Consider the following 16,448-nt stretch of genomic DNA (forward strand, 5'->3'; position numbering starts at 1 on the left):
AAACTAAAACATAAACAATTAAAATATAAGACAAAATATTGGACCATAGGACACTGTAGCTCTAAGAGGACAGAAACACACTGTCTCATTCCCCAGTCTATCCCTGATACCTAGCACAGTGCCAAGCACCTAGTAGGAAACAATAAATAAGTGTTTATCTGAATTAAAAGAGAATCATAAAATATTATAAAGATGGGAGGAATGTAGAGACAAGAGGTCAAATCCAATGAAAACTTATGGAAAGCTTCAAGGAAAAGGTAGCATTTTAATTGCTCTACAGAGAAAAAAGACATTCAAGCAAAAGGGAAATTTAAGAGCAAAGCTAGGCTCAGATAAGTGGGAATAACTGAAGGTTTTAGAAGAGGGAACGACAGGAACAAAGCAGTGGTTTAGAAAGATTAATCTAGCAGCAATGTGAAGCATGCGATTGTGAGGACACAGAGTGACCAGAATAAATGAAGAGACTCTGATGAAGGAGAGGAAAGGTAGGCCTAACTGAAGATATTAGCAATAGGATTATACAAATCAGACTAAGAGACATAAGCATTTTTCCTCTAATAGCAGGCTCCATCAGAAGTATGCATTAGATTCACATAATGCGCCTGCAGAGCAAAAGTCTCCCCCTCAAGACATTAGGGCATACTTATTACTTAGTTCTTCTATTACACTAAATTGGAAAGTTACTATGCAATGTTAAAATAACCAGAGATATTGGGACTATTTAATAAATTCACACCTGGAACAATACCTAGTATCCAGGAAGCAACGTTTGCTAAAAATGCCTAAATTAGGGACAGCAATTAATATTCATAGAGTATTTATTCTGCCCTAGGCACTGTGTTTAGCTCTTCACATGCATTCTCAATCCTCACAACATCTCTGTGAACTAGAAACTGTTATTAGTTCCAAGCAACAGATGAGAAAACTGAGGTATGGAGAAGTCAAGGCATCTGCCCAGTAAGACTCACCTACGAAGTAAGAAGTGGACCTGAACCCACCTTAGCCTGACTCCAGAGCCCTTGTTCTGAACCACTATGCTAAGCAACTTCCCACTTTGTTCATTCTATTTATTATGTAAATTGTGCTATATAAATATTACTGATTACAACAGGGAAAATGTCTATACATTAGTGTTGTGACCTTGTACTGTACCCAGTCTATTTTTTCTTTTGTCCAATGAATGGAAATTAAATAAATCAGCTACCACTTAGTGTTATAAGAAAATAAGATTTATTAGCTTGCATTTTGAAATGCAGGCCAAAATCTGTAAAATGTTACAAAGCAAGTTTAAAGACTCCCAAAGGAACATAAGCTTTTACTCTTTTAAATTGTTCAGTATACATCCTTACACGAAAAGAAAAATTTCTATAATTGTGCAGTATCCATAATCTAGTCATAAACACCCAATATAATTTAAAAAATGTTTTTGAAACAAATAACCAAATCTTAATTTAAAAACTCAATAGTAAATCTCTAATAAAAACTCCCAACTTAATTAAGTGGTCACATCACCAAGGAATTCCTTCCTTCACCAAATTATACCCAAGACTACAATTTGCCCTCTATATTAAATAATAATCTTAAACAAGGAGAATCATAGGACATTGAAAAAACAAAACAAAAACCCCCATGAAATATCTTGTTTAACATGCTAATGCTGCATTTGGAGATATAATCATCTTTCTTGAACTACAACAAATAAAACGACATTTTCTAAATATCTTTACACTTCTTAAAATCAAAGGCATAATTCAAAATTAAGTGTTTTTCCAAATTTGCAACTCACTGTTTCAGGCAGACTTGCATCAGTTAGGCCGGTAGAAGTGCTGCTTTTTGTGTGGACTGGTTCCCTGGCCACAACCAGATGCAAAGATCCAGTGGTTTGTTGTAACAATGCAATTGCTTGCTGGTGGGAAATGTTCTGATCCAGTGGTGTGTGATTAATAGCCAATATTTGGTCATTTTCCTTTAACCTTTGATCCCTTGATAAAATAAGAAAATTTTAAGTGACATAATAGCCTGATTCTTAAAATCTACTATTCAGGTAGTTTATATATTATGGTATTATTTCACTTAGTACATTTATTGAAATATTTAATTGTATAATATAAAAGAGCTCTTCAGACTTCTTTTCATTAAAGCACTTATTAACTAATTAACCGATTAAGTAGTGCATCCCTACACACATTTTTTTTTAACTTTTTTTTTTTTTTTTTTTTGCGTTACGCGGGCCTCTCGCTGTTGTGGCCTCTCCCATTGAGGAGCACAGGCTCCGGACTCACAGGCTCAGCGGCCATGGCTCACGGCCCAGCTGCTCCACGGCATGTGGGATCTTCCCAGACCGGGGCACGAACCCGTGTCCCCTGCATCGGCAGGCGGACTCTCAACCACTGCGCCACCAGGGAAGCCACACACACACATTTTAAAAGCCACATGGCTAGAAAAATAAGCAAAAACAATGTATAGGGCCCCACTGCTAAGGTTTTGCAAGTATGGACATTGTCCTCATTGTGGCACCAAACCCTGTACTCCTGAACCCCTTCCAATCTGACTTCTGCATGGACCATACAGGGCTATATGTTCACCAATAATCTCCTCTCTAACAGATTCATCCCATCCCCATTGTCCTTTACTTCTCCAACATTTGTCAACAGAGGCCAAACTCTCCATGAAAATCAATAGAGATTATTTCCAAATCTGTATCTGAGCCCTTCTCTCTGTCCCAATCACAAATTTCCCAACTGCTAACCAACGTAAAAAGGATTTTTTAAAAGAAACTTTTTAAAGAAATTAGCAAAATCTTAAGAAAAAAAGTACTATTATAGTTAATATTTACTGAGCACTTATTATGAGCTAGGAACTGTGCTAAATGCTTTATAGGCATTATCTCCTTTATTCCTCACAATCACCTTTTAAAGTACTTAGTTAAGGGCTTCCCTGGTGGCACAGTGGTTGTGAGTCCGCCTGCCGATGCAGGAGACACGGTTCGTGCCCCGGTCTGGGAAGATCCCACATGCCGCAGAGCGGCTGGGCCCCTGAGCCATGGCCCCTGAGCCATGGCCGCTGAGCCTGCGTCTGGAGCCTGTGCTCCGCAACGGGAGAGGCCACAACAGTGAGAGGTCCATGCGTACCTCCGAAAAAAATAAATAAAGTACTTAGTTAAATTTGACCTGCAAGAAATTAAAGCAAGCTTAGCATTTATCTAAGTAGTCTGACTCTAAACCCTACTCTTTAACTTCTTAAAGTGCATACTAAAAGTAGGATTTACTCTGGTTTGCTGTATTTGACTTCATTATCTCCTATACACCCCTACTGCTCTTCCTGTTTCTTCATTATCACCACAATTCTTTCTTATCTTTCTTTATCTCTCTTGCACCACCCATCTCCTCCTTTCTATTCCCAATGTCAACCATCCAATTGAGATCCTTATCGAATACCTCAAACCTAACTTGTAAATTCCTCAAGGTTTATTTTTCTAGGCTCTCTTCATGCTAGTATTCCCCAACTCGAAAGTATATAATGATTATCTATAGTTGTTGACCAATAAGGAAAAGAGTCAAAGGAAAGTAAACAAACTCTTGTCATGACTATTTTATAGAAGAATATCTTTAACCTTCAATATAAAAGAATCTCCCTGAGAAGGGATTCATCTCAGAACAGTCTAACTCATAAATTTAGAATTATGAAAATTCCATTATATTGCCCTTATTTTTTCTCAGGTCACAGCAGATTCAGCAAAACTTTATCATGGACCAAATTTGGTTAACTTCTGACCTCTAGGACACAATGTAAACTTGGTTGGTATTCAAAGGTCTCTACATTTGGCCCCGAAATACTCTTCCAACTTGGCTTCCTCCCTATATAAACCTCTTTTCCAACTATCCTGATTTACTCTTTCCCTCTCAAACATGTCTGGTATTTCCTGCTTTTGTGTACATGGTTTTCTCCATCTCTAATGCCCTTCCACTCTGCTCAGCCAAATTCAATCCACGCTCCACGTTGCAACTGAGTGTCTCGTCTGTCTCTCTCCCTTCATCACTTACCTCATTATCATGGTGCTGAGCCACTTATCACTCACTGAACATCCATTTATACTAAGTATGCTGTCCACAGAGCTAACTATATCCTTCACTGTTAGATTTTAAGTTTTCTGAGGACAGGGATTCAGACATTTTAGATTCTCCTTTGGAACTAACAAGTTGGATATTTCAATTTTTTATGCCAAAATTGTGGGTGGCTCTCACAATAGATCATGTTGCATTAAAAATGTTGCTTATATATCTTTTTATGACTATTAGGAAAGGCTTATGTTATATAAGAAAATAAGAATGATATAAAATTGCATATATTCTAAGATGTTGTCTTTATAAAAAGAAAACATTCTAGGGAATTCCCTGACTGTCTAGTGCTTAGGACTCCGCGCTTTCACTGCTGTGGCCCAGGTTCAGTTCCTGGTTGGAGAATTAAGATCCCACAAGCTGCACAGCACGGCCAAAAAAAAAAAAAGAAGAAAAGAAAAGAAAACTTTCTAGGGACTTCCCTGGTGGCACAGTGGTTAAGACTCCACGCTCCCAATGCAGGGGGCCCAGGTTCGATCCCTGGCATGGGAACTAGATCCCACATGCATGCCGCAACTAAGAGTTCACATGCCACAACTAAGGAACCCACCTGCCGCGACTAAGACCTGATGCAACCAAATAAACAAACAAACAAACAAACTTTCTAATGTATTTCCTATAGTTGTCTCAGGGTGGTCAAAGTCCAAGAGCTTTTTTTTTTGGGGTGGGGAGGCAGGGTAATTATATTTCTATATTTTATATTATAGGCATGTATTATTTTCATAATGATTTTCATCATTTTGAAATATGTATTTTTAAAATTGCAAATGTTGCTTGTAAACTTTTCCCTAGTCCTAAAGAAATTGCTTTTTTTTTTTTAAGAAACATTATTTTTTTAAAGGAGGAAAGAGAAAGAGTAGCTGTATTCTTTGCCAGGCAAAGAGGGAACACAGGAGGCTAGCGCCTTCAAAAACTGTGCCAAGAAACATTTGTTTTGTTTTGTTTTGCTTTTTTGTTTTTGCGTTACGCGGGCCTCTCACTGTTGTGGCCTCTCCCGTTGCGGAGCACAGGCTCCGGATGCACAGGTTCAGTGGCCATGGTTCACAGGCCCAGCCACTCCACAGCATGTGGGATCTTCCCGGACCGGGGCACGAACCCGTGTCCCCTGCACTGGCAGGCAGACTCTCAACCACTGTGCCACCAGGGAAGCCCAGAAACATTTATTTTTAAATGTGACCACTACAGGACAATATCCAGGAATACCTTCCATTTTCCCATCTCCTACATTGTCCTTTCTCTAACTTCATCACCTAAATTCCTATTCACAGCTTGTTCATTAAGGGAAATTTCTTAATTAATCCCAAATGAATAAGTTACTTTTAAAACTTTTTAACCTTGATATAACTCATTTTGCATAAGTCAGACCTTAATTTACTCACACTCAAATTTTCTATTTTCTGGGAATCAATCTATATTAATCTACCTTTCCCTCTACCCAGTAGACTTCCAGAACATCTAATTTCTTTCCAGTTAGTATCTGCCTAGGAAATATAAACTCAACCCCAAATAAACAAGCTGCAGAGGAGAAGTCTCCTGGAAAATATGATTTTGATGCATTCTAAAGTTGAATAGTATTCATTTTACTGCTACTATTACTTCTAATTTAACTCTCTCATACTATATATATAATTGAATTCACACTTTCCATTCAAGGGGAAAACAGCTCTTGTCTCTCCATTGCAACATTCAGAAATGATGGATTTCCATGACTTTGAGAGCCAACAGGGGTTAGGCAAGCTCATAAAATAACACAGTTCTATGTGGAAAGTCCTCAGAAGAAAGGAAGACCATTTAAGATGATCTGGCAGGTCCTGCATGGCTGGCCCCTTCCTCTCTCCAGCCCCTTCTAGTACTGCCTTGCACTAAGCTCCCACACCAGGTAAATACCAGACATACTCCAAAGATGGAGTTTACCAGGGCTACCAGTAAAGCGTCTGTTCCTCTCCCTGACACCTTCTGCCCTCTGCGGACTCCACTATCACCTCTCAAATTTCCCTTCAAGCACCACTGCCTATGGGAAGCCACCTGAGTCCTTAGCCTTGGTCAAGGATCTTTACATACTCAAATATGAAACTCCTCTTTTTGGAAGTGCTCATCTCAATTTGTACTTACAGAACAATTAGTACAGAGTAACTGAGACATAAGAATGGACCACAAAAAGGTTGAAACATTGAAAATACACTAAAAACTACTGAATTGTACACCTTACAATGGTGACATTTATGTCATGTGAATTATATCCCAATAATGATTTTTAAGGTAAAAAAATTAAAAAGAAAATTTGGGCCAATCAGAGTTAAATAGGCTTTTTGTCAAGGAACTTCACAGTCTTAAAGAAGCTAATATTAAGTGTCTCTAAGTCCAGGTTTACCCTGGATTGTCTAGGTTTGCCAGAATAGTCCTAGTTTATACCTGCTGTCTGAGTGTCACTATTAATGGCACACCCTCTCACCCCAAAACTGTCCCAACTTGGACAATAAATTATATGATTACCCTAAGTATGTATAACCAATCTCCAAGAACAGGAGTTTCTCAGATATAGTTGACCATTGCTATGGCTCCTCAGAACAAACTTGAGGAAATGCTACATTAGATGGTAGAGTAATACAAAGTCATGGAAATCCATTATTTCTGAACTTTCAGTTGGGGAGACTATAACTCTGATCCCCATGAATGGATAATGTGAATTCAAAAATATATTATTAACTGAGAAATTTTTTGTAATAGTTATGCTACTGCTGCTAGTTTTCTAACAGGTAACAGTAATATAATGAATACTGTGCTTTTTAAATGAGTAATAAACTAGAGATCTGAAATCAAATAGAAACAAAATACAAGTCTTGCACACAACCCTTAAAAAAATACAGCCCAGACACAAGTGCAATGGGCTGGGGGTGGAGGTGGGGGGGGGTGGGGGTGTCACATAGACTTGAGAGGGATTTTCATTGACAATAAGTGAAATAATCAACAGTGTGTTATGACCACCAAAAAAACTGTTGTAATATCAAGTGTAATAAACAATATAGGACTTCCCTGGTGGCACGGTGATTAATAATCCACCTGCCAGTGCCAGGGACATGGCTTCAAGCCCTAGTCCGGGAAGATTCCACATGCTGCGGAGCAACTAAGCCCGTGCGCAACAACTACTGAGCCTGCGCTCTAGAGCCCGCAAGCCACAACTGCTGAGCCCATGCACCACAACTACTGAAACCCGTGGGTCTAGAGCCCATGCTCCGCAACAAGAGAAGCCACCACAACGAGAAGCCCGCGCACTGCAATGAAGAGTAGCCCCCGCTCGCTGCAACTAGAGAAAGCCCGTGTGCAGCAATGAAGACCCAACACAGCCAAAAATAAATAAATAATAAATTTTTTTAAAAAATTTAATAAATAAATAATATAGTATGCAGAATGTGAATTTCAATATGTCTATCTTATTGATCAGACCATAGCTAAAATATCATGTTCAATTGTGAGAGTGTGTGATGGAGCAGAAAGAACACTAGCTTTGCCATTGGACAGTCTTGGAATCACATCATGGTTCCAGCATTAATAGCTCTGTGACTATAGGTAAACCACTGAAACTCTGAAACTCGGCATTCTCATCCATAAAATGGACTAATGATACTACTAGCTAGACTGCTGCCACAAGTATATGTGAGAATACCTACAAAAGGCCTAAAAACTGCATAGGAAGAGAAAATGTTAACTGCTATTGTTAACTGTTTTGTATGACTTGTTTCTTATTCTCTTTATAATAATGTTTTCAGAATTGTCAGAAAAAAATTAGCAAAACACAAAATGAACATCCTTCCTCACCTGCTAGCTATACTCCCTGGCTGCACTTCCTTCACGAAAATGTCGACTTCTCCCAGATTTTGACCTCTGAAGGCCACCACACTGAATCCAAGGCCTCCAGTTGAGGGCCGTTCTATATCTATATATTCAACTTGCCGGCCCTAATGAAGGGGGATTTAAAAAAAATAAAAGTCAGAGAAGTTTACATTTAACCAACACACTTTTTCTGAAGAACTGAAGTTTCTATTTTGTGAATAGCCCCAAAATAACTTCTCCTAAGTCATTTCTAGAAAACCAAATATACTCAGCATTTCAGTAATAAATTATTTATGGAAATCCTCTCACTTGATTATTTTCAGGAGAACATAAGAGGGCATGGGCAGTGTTCTGCAACCTCAGGGAATTGGAAAGGTATTTTCACACTTCATTCACAGTATGAGATGAATTCCTAGCTGGATGAAAATTCCTGAGAAAAATGTCTTTTCCCACAGTAAATTCTAAATTACTTTGTACACAGAACTTCTCAAATTCTCTTGAAGCAAAATAAATTTTTAAACGAGGAAAATAAATTAGATTCATCAAAAATATACTAGTGTTGATCCCTAAGTCAGAAGAAGATGCATTTTTTAGGGTTCTGTTTTTAATTCTATCATAATATATTAATATTCCATTTTATTAGGTTAATTCAAAAGATTATGGAAAGGCCACCATTCAAATGGGTTTACCTGTGACAAACAAGTATTTTATTACTTTGGCTAATAATTGCACTTATGACATGAAAACATCATAAATGTTATCAACTAATAAAAGCATCACATAAAAATAATTACTAGTCAAATTAAGGGTATAGAGCAGTAAGATCAAAAAAGGAATTAGGTATAGAACATTATTTAACTATTACACCTTAAACAGATTCTTTTTAACTTTCAAACTCAAGTTTCATTTTTTTGGATACTTGTTAGAAGGTATGGTGAACAAATAGAAAACTAACATCCAAAAATTCAACTGTCTATTATTTAATTTTTAATAGGTATTAAGAATAAAATGGATTACTCTTTCAAAAGTTTCCCCAGATTTTCCAAATTATGTTAGTTCTAACTCCCATTAATTCTTTTTTACATAAAATTTAAAATAGTTTCAAAGGAGTTACACCTCTTCTGGTAGACATATTAATTTTCCTCCTATGAGCAAAACCGTAAGAATCTTTTTCCTTACAAGTGTACAGATGTGTCAAATTGGAGTCCGTATCTTGAAAACTCTCCTCACCACACACATGGATATTTTCCTTATGTAATTTTAAACAAATAAATTTCCAACACACATATTAGAAAATAGTATCAATTCCTCCTAACAATATAAAACCACAAGCAAACAAAACACAGACTAACACATTTTAAAGGCAAAAAGAGTGAGTGTAGGTTTCTTTTTTAACCTATAATAGGAGAAATAAAACTAAATATTCCCATGACAAGATATAACTTTACCTGAGCCATCTGTTGCATGATTGAGTTAAAATCTTCATTTCCCAACATTGGGGTCCAAGGAAACAACCCAGATACAGTCAAGTTATTAGAGGACCTATGGGCATTCCCATTAGTAATGGCACCATCCGTGAACACCAATAAACCTTTCCTAGAAAAATCAAAGTTGGCTGAACAATCTGAGGGTAGATGGCTGAGCTGTTGGAGAAAAAAAAGAGAGAGAGAAAATTATCAACAGAAACCTACAGACAAAAATATTTCTATTTATTAAATATTATTTTTGTTCATCACATGAATAATGGCATGCTAAATACATACACACGAAAGAAATAAGATACAGATACATGAATCTGTGTTTATAAGGCTATAAATTTTTTATTTAGTATTACACAAAATGTTTAATTTGTTCTCATTTCCTGCCTTCTACGATTACCTCAAGTTAATAGCACGTTCAACAGCTTATTACACTTCAGATACACAGACACATTCAGTCATATAAACATGCATGTAAGACACTGAGCCCTTTTGCATTCATCTATACATTTCCATGTGGAGAGGCACAAAAGATCTGCAGGTGGTATATAACAAAAATAACTCAGTATTTATTAAGTGCTTGCTATAAGCAAAGTACTATACCAAAACTCTTTCTTACGTAATATCTCATTTAATCCTTACAATAGCCCTAGGAGATATTCTTATTTCATTTTGTGAACAGGAGAACTGAGGCACACAGGGATTAAGTAACTTGCCCAAGATTAGTAGATGAATTTCAGAGCCACTTAAACACTAATTTAAAAAAAAAAATGGGAGGAGAATCCAGTAATTATGGAAAAAGGAAAACAGAGTTAATTTTTAAAATATCATTGGCTGAAACAAGTGCCAACACAATGGAACAAAGGTAACATCAAGAACAAATGTCAACAGGACTTCATAGAAAAAATCAACACCCGTAGAAACTCTACGAAAACAATGACAGGAAAAAAATCACGGAGATTTTATAATTGAATGAATACGATATGATTATTTATATAACAGTTGCAAACTATATAAATGATTGTTATTATGATGAAGAGGCTGGTTAAGTCCACTCTTAGTCCAGTAACAGTGATTGATTTGTAGTGATCTTTCCCAATTTCTATTCCTACCAACAGCATTCATTGCTGTGATGTACTCATTCCATGATCACAGAATACAGAAATCTAACCTTCAATATGGGGAGTGCTAAAATTCTGGTATAAATTTTGATCTAAAGACAGAAATTCACAGTAAGACATACGTGCAGAATTTAATCCTTAGTTATACAAAAATCACTTGCTAAATATTTATGGATAGGCATTTTGGTTTATCAGCAAAAAGCATTTTTTCCAAATTTTAATTTTCACATAACAACTCTGCTACATTATCTTCAATTACATTAAAATTCTGCCCAAATTTAATCTATAAGATAGCTACTATTCAAGTTCAGCTTCTAGAATAGATGATTTAAAATCAATTTGCCAGCCCTGACCCCAAAAGAGAATAACCAAGAGGACAGTTAAAACTCTTAATTTAGGTCACTCTAAGCAGAGGTGCTATGAGTCCTGTAATTTTGAAGAAAATGTTGAGAATTCTCAAAGCATCTGACCTTTACATAAATAAGTACAAAAACCATATTCCAAAGCCAAACACAAAATTTATTACCAAAATTTTTAAACTATCCATGCCAATGCTACCCACAGGTCACAAGTCCCAATACAGTCTCTTTGCTGAATTATGAGTAGACAGGGCTTCCCTGGTGGCGCAGTGGTTGAGAGTCCGTCTGCCGACTCAGGGGACGCGGGTTCGTGCCCCGGTCCGGGAAGATCGCACATGCCGCAGAGCGGCAGGGCCCATGAGCCATGGCCGCTGAGCCTGCGCGTCCGGAGCCTGTGCTCCACAGCAGGAGAGGCCACAACAGTGAGAGGCCCGTGTACCGCAAATAAAAAGAAAAAAAAAAAAAAGAGTAGACAGTTTGCACCTATCTCCTTCTATATTTCTTTGCTGGTTTGAATATATCAACATGTAAAACCCTGATGGGTAACTTACTTGCCCCTTCAGTTGCTTGATGGACTGTTGAAGAGTGAGTATCTGGTTGAAAAGAGGGCTCTTTAGTGTCTCATAAAACATAGAGAGCTTCTCATTCTGCGAAGTGTCACCCTTCTCCTGCAATTTTATTTTCAAGCGATCAAGAACTTGCAGGACCTGCAATTTATCTTGTTTGAAGAAGGATAATAAGAGTACAAGTTAAATCCCATCTTATATTCCATTTTTGAATAATTAATTTAGTGATAGAAGTATATAACTAGTTTACCTGTAGCAGGATTTTCAGGCATTTTGAATTACTGTCTTCAATCACTTTTAAAGAAACCTAAAGAAAAAATTTTAAATTAAAAAAGAAAAGATTTCCCATTAGTGTATACAAGTCTATAGCCCTATAGAAAAATTAAAGAAAACCTCAAGAACATTCTCCATCAAAAGACTTCACTCAGGGCTTCCCTGGTGCCATAGTGGTTAAGAATCCACCTGCCAATACAGGGGACATGGGTTTGAGCCCTGATCCGGGAAGATCCCACATGCCGCAGAGCAACTAAGCCTGTGCGCCACAACTACCAAGCCTACGTTCTAGAGCCTGTGAGCCACAACTACTGAAACCCACGTGCTGCAACTACTGAAGCCCGTGCGCCTAGAGCCCGTGCTCTGCAACGAGAAGCCACTGCAATGAGAAGCCCCTGCACCACAACAAAGAGTTGCCTCCGCTCACTGCAACCAGAGAAAGCCCGGGCACAGCAACGAGGACCCAACGCAGCCACCCAAAAAAAACAAACTTCATTCAGGAAATTCAGATTAAAAGCCACTACACAGCCACTAAGATGGCTAAAAACCAAAACAACATCTAATACTAGGCGTTGACCAAGATGTGAAGCAACTGGAATTCTGATACGCTGCTAGCAGGAATGTAAAATGGCACAAACACTTTGAATAATTGTTTGGCAGTTTTTTGAAAGTTAAAACTACACTTACTATATGACCCAGCACTTCCACTCCTACATACTTACCCAAGAGAAATGAAAATATATGCCTGCAAAAGACTTATAGAAGAATGCTCAGGGAATTCACTGGAGGTCCAGTGGTTAGGACTTGGAGCTTTCACTGCCGAGAGCCTGAGTTCAATCTCTGGTCAGGAAACTAAGATCCAGTAAGCCACAGGGTTTGGCCAAAAAAACAAAAGGAACAAAAAAAAAAACAAAAAAGTGGGCTTCCCTGGTGGCGCAGTGGTTGAGAGTCCGTCTGACGACTCAGCGGACGCGGGTTCGTGCCCCGGTCCGGGAAGACCGCACGTGCCGCGGAGCGGCTGGGCCCGTGAGCCATGGCCGCCGAGCCTATGCGTCCAGAGCCTGTGCTCCGCAACGGGAGAGGCCACAACAGTGAGAGGCCTGCGTACCGCAAAAAAAAAAAAAAAAAAGAATGTTCACAGAATTTTTATTTATAAAAGCCCAAAACTAGAAAAACCCAAATGTCTAATAATAGATGAATGGATAAATCAGTTATGGTATGTAAACATAATAAAATACCCAGAAATAAAAAGGGAAAACATTACTGACACACAGAACATGGGTGAATCTCAAAAACTATGTTGAGGGAAAGAAAACAGACAAAATGGATGTAAGTTGTATGATTCCATTCATATGAAGTTGAATATACAATTATAGATTAGTTTACCTGGGCAGGGTGGAAAGGAGTTGACTGGGAAGACATTTGAGGGAGATTTTTGGGGTGATGGGAATGTTCTATGTTTTGAAAGGAGTATTGTTTACGCAGATGTACACATTTGTACTTCATTGAACTGTATATTTTTAATTGTTTTATCGTATGTAAGCTATACTTTAATAAAGTTAATTTTTTTAAAAAAGATTCTAGACTGGAAAGGAATATACAAATAAGGGATCAAGAAGATATTAGAGAGATTAGGGGGAAAAAACCTCAAACTAGTCATCTGAGAGAGTCTCCAAAAGGTAATCACCCAATATGGCATTTTCCATGGATATTTTTTTTTTTAATTCCAGTGATTTGCTGAAAACTAGCCTAAAATGTAATCAAAACTCAAAAAGCTGCGACTTCCCTGGTGACGCAGTGGTTAAGAATCCACCTGCCAATGCAGGGGACACAGGTTCAAGCCCTGGTCCGGGAAGATCCCACATGCCACGGAGCAACTAAGCCCGTGCACCACAACTGCTGAGCCTGCACTTGAGCTAACGTGCCTATAGCCTGTGCTCCACAACATGAGAAGCCTGCACACCACCATGAAGAGTAGTCCCCGTTCACCGCAGCTAAAGCTTGCGTGCAGCAACAAAGACAGAACACAGCCAAAAATATATAAATAAATAAATTCATTTAAAAAAAAACTCAAAAAGCTAGCAAACCCTTTGCTGTGTCAAAAATGGCACTTTTACAGTGGTCATTTTCACTAGTGGTACACTGTTATAATAAACCATCTAAGAAATATGAGCACTGTACAGTCAAAATGTACTTACATCATCTCTGGATACAGTTGCTAAACACAATCTTTACCTTCTAATTCAAGGTCATTAAGTAAGAAAGCATATTAAAAACCAGTAAGGAATGCCTTTGGCGTTGATAAAAGGTTCATGTATTCCATCAAAATATTCACGGGATTCCACGAGAACTACCAAAAGAACTGCTGAATAGAGCATCACAGAAACACTTCTGATGTGCTCAGCATCTCAACTGTGAAACCCTTAAAACTACCCATTGACAGGTAACTGTGAATAATGGAAGGGCAGTCACAATGTCACTGTCCTCTTCTGTAGCAGCACTAGACTAAAAGGACTGACAAGAGCAGTTTTGTGATCATTAATACATCAGCCTCTCTAAATCAAAGAAGGTAAGCTAAAACTATGAGGTGCTATTTTTTATTGTTAGATTGGCATTTTTTTCTAATCATAGACTGTACTCCAGATGTCACAGAAAAACAGGTGGGAATATAAATTTGCACATTCTTTTAGGAGAGCAACTGAGCAATATCTATCAATATATTAAATTTATATTCTCTTCTGCCCAGAATCTCTCTTCTGAGTGTCTCTCCTAAAGAAGTATTTGCAAAAAGGCACACAGATGTGTGTACAAGCATATTTACTGCATTGTTTTTAATAACAAAACTCCTGGAAAAATTCAACTATCAAACGTAATCAGCCATTAAAATAATAAAGTTGGTCGGAAAGTACTGAAACAGGAACGGGTAGGAAACGGTTAACAGCAAGCCTGTGGCTCAATCCTTCAGCTGGGGATTCCCAGCTTGATACCAGACCTCCATGCAAACAAGCTAAAGGTTTTTAATAGATAACAGAGTCCTCATTTTAAAATGTCAGGAAATACCTGATCTATCTTAATTGCTTTTGTAAATAATCTGAGAACATATGGATTTATAGAGCTTGGCTGGCTGGAACATGGGAGGTAATCACAAAGACATTTTCTATTTGGGTAACTAATGGAGTACAAACCTTGGGATTCCCCAAACAGAAGAGGCTTCCTTTAAGAAAATGTTTCTGTATATATTGTTCACAACTTGTCTGATAACCCGAAACAAACAAACAAAAATGTGTCCCAAGGTTGAATTTTGCTCCTGTAAACACACTAAAAATCACAGTAAAAGTCTGTTACGAATATGTTTATAAGTGACTTAACGTCAGTCTATATATAAGTAGGTATTTTAAGCATGCTGATAATATGTCCTATATGAGAAAGTGACATTCTTTGGAAGCTGTGTCTACTGGCTGGGGGCCCCTCCGGCAAGGAATGTTGGTGCCTAGCTCCCGTGTTAGCCTCCTGCCTGTAACATTCAAGTAATGACTAAGGTTGGTGTTGGGTAAGATCTCTCATTTACAGGAGGATGCTTTGGCAATCCAAACCTTTGTGGTAATACAGGGACATTATCTAATATATACAACCAAACAGGGAAGACAGCAAGTTTCACAGGATATATGCATTATTTGCCCCTTTTTGCAAGGAAAAAAATACATATTTGTGTGTCCATACGTTTCTAGATTTAGAAAGATAGTCAATTTAATAATACTGCTAACTTACAGGAAGTAGAAGTGGGGATGGGGAAATAAAAAATTAGACTTTTACTTTGTAGATACTAGTGTTTGAATTTTATTTAAAAGGCATGTATTATGTTTATAACTTGAAAGGTAAAAGGGACAAAAAGATAATGGCTAAGATGGCCTAATGAGAGAGCAAGACAGATATACAGCAAGATAATGACAACACAATAGGATAATTATATTGTAAGGCACATACATACAATGGCAAAGGTGTGTACCATGTGCTCAGAGAAATCATAAAAGCAGAGTGACTCCCCTGCCTGGGGAAGTTTGGGAATGCTGGAATGAGAACACAGTAGAGACATCTCTCATAGAAAAAGAATGGAGTGTAAAAGCAGAGTGACCATTTGTCCTCATTTGCCTAAAATAGTCTCAGATTACCCAGCATCCTTATTAACAGTGCTCCACTTCACTCTCAAAAGTGTTCTAGTTTGAATGACATATAGGGCTGCCCTAAGTTAGTGCTTCTCAAATTTTAGTGTGCATCAGAATCACCTTGAGGACCCGCTAAAACACAAATTGCAGGGCCCACTCCCAATGTTTCTGATTCTGTACTTCTAAGGTGAACTCTGAGAACCTCATCTCTAACAAAGTTCCCCTGTGATCCTGGTGCAGCTAGTCTAGAGACCACAATTTGAGAACTGCTGCATAAAGGTGTAAAAGTGCATGACTGTCAGTGAAACTAGTAACTAGCTCTAAATAAACTGTTATAAGGTCTCTAAAAGCAACAGAAAGGGCAAAAAAGTAATTCAGACCAGTGTTACTACAAGTGTGGACTGGATTGATGCTTGACCCACAAAAAGATAAGTACCAAAACTGGGAATAAGCATTTAGAAATCATGGAATGCGGCAGAGTCATGTAGATCTATTAAATTTAGGAATACAAAACACAACTTACATTGTACTTATTTTTG

The 16,448-nt window shown here is 37.9% G+C and overlaps 1 protein-coding gene across 10 annotated transcripts in view; it reads right to left on the bottom strand.

Annotated features, from left to right (window-relative positions):
- The window catches only part of PATJ (PATJ crumbs cell polarity complex component), a 365,234-nt gene that overhangs the window by 341,727 nt on the left and 7,059 nt on the right, over positions 1-16,448 (bottom strand). For all 10 annotated transcript variants that reach the window (XM_060139890.1, XM_060139887.1, XM_060139888.1 and 7 more), the window contains exons 2-6: positions 11,724-11,780; positions 11,459-11,625; positions 9,398-9,592; positions 7,935-8,074; positions 1,787-1,982 (exon numbers count right to left, since the gene is read on the bottom strand). In XM_060139890.1, coding sequence (XP_059995873.1) covers positions 1,787-1,982; positions 7,935-8,074; positions 9,398-9,592; positions 11,459-11,625; positions 11,724-11,745 — 720 coding nt within the window. In that variant the 5' untranslated portion in view covers positions 11,746-11,780. The remainder of the gene's footprint in view (positions 1-1,786; positions 1,983-7,934; positions 8,075-9,397; positions 9,593-11,458; positions 11,626-11,723; positions 11,781-16,448) is intronic.

This window comes from Lagenorhynchus albirostris, chromosome 2 (genome assembly GCF_949774975.1).
Source record: "Lagenorhynchus albirostris chromosome 2, mLagAlb1.1, whole genome shotgun sequence".
NCBI classification, from domain to species: domain Eukaryota; kingdom Metazoa; phylum Chordata; class Mammalia; order Artiodactyla; family Delphinidae; genus Lagenorhynchus; species Lagenorhynchus albirostris.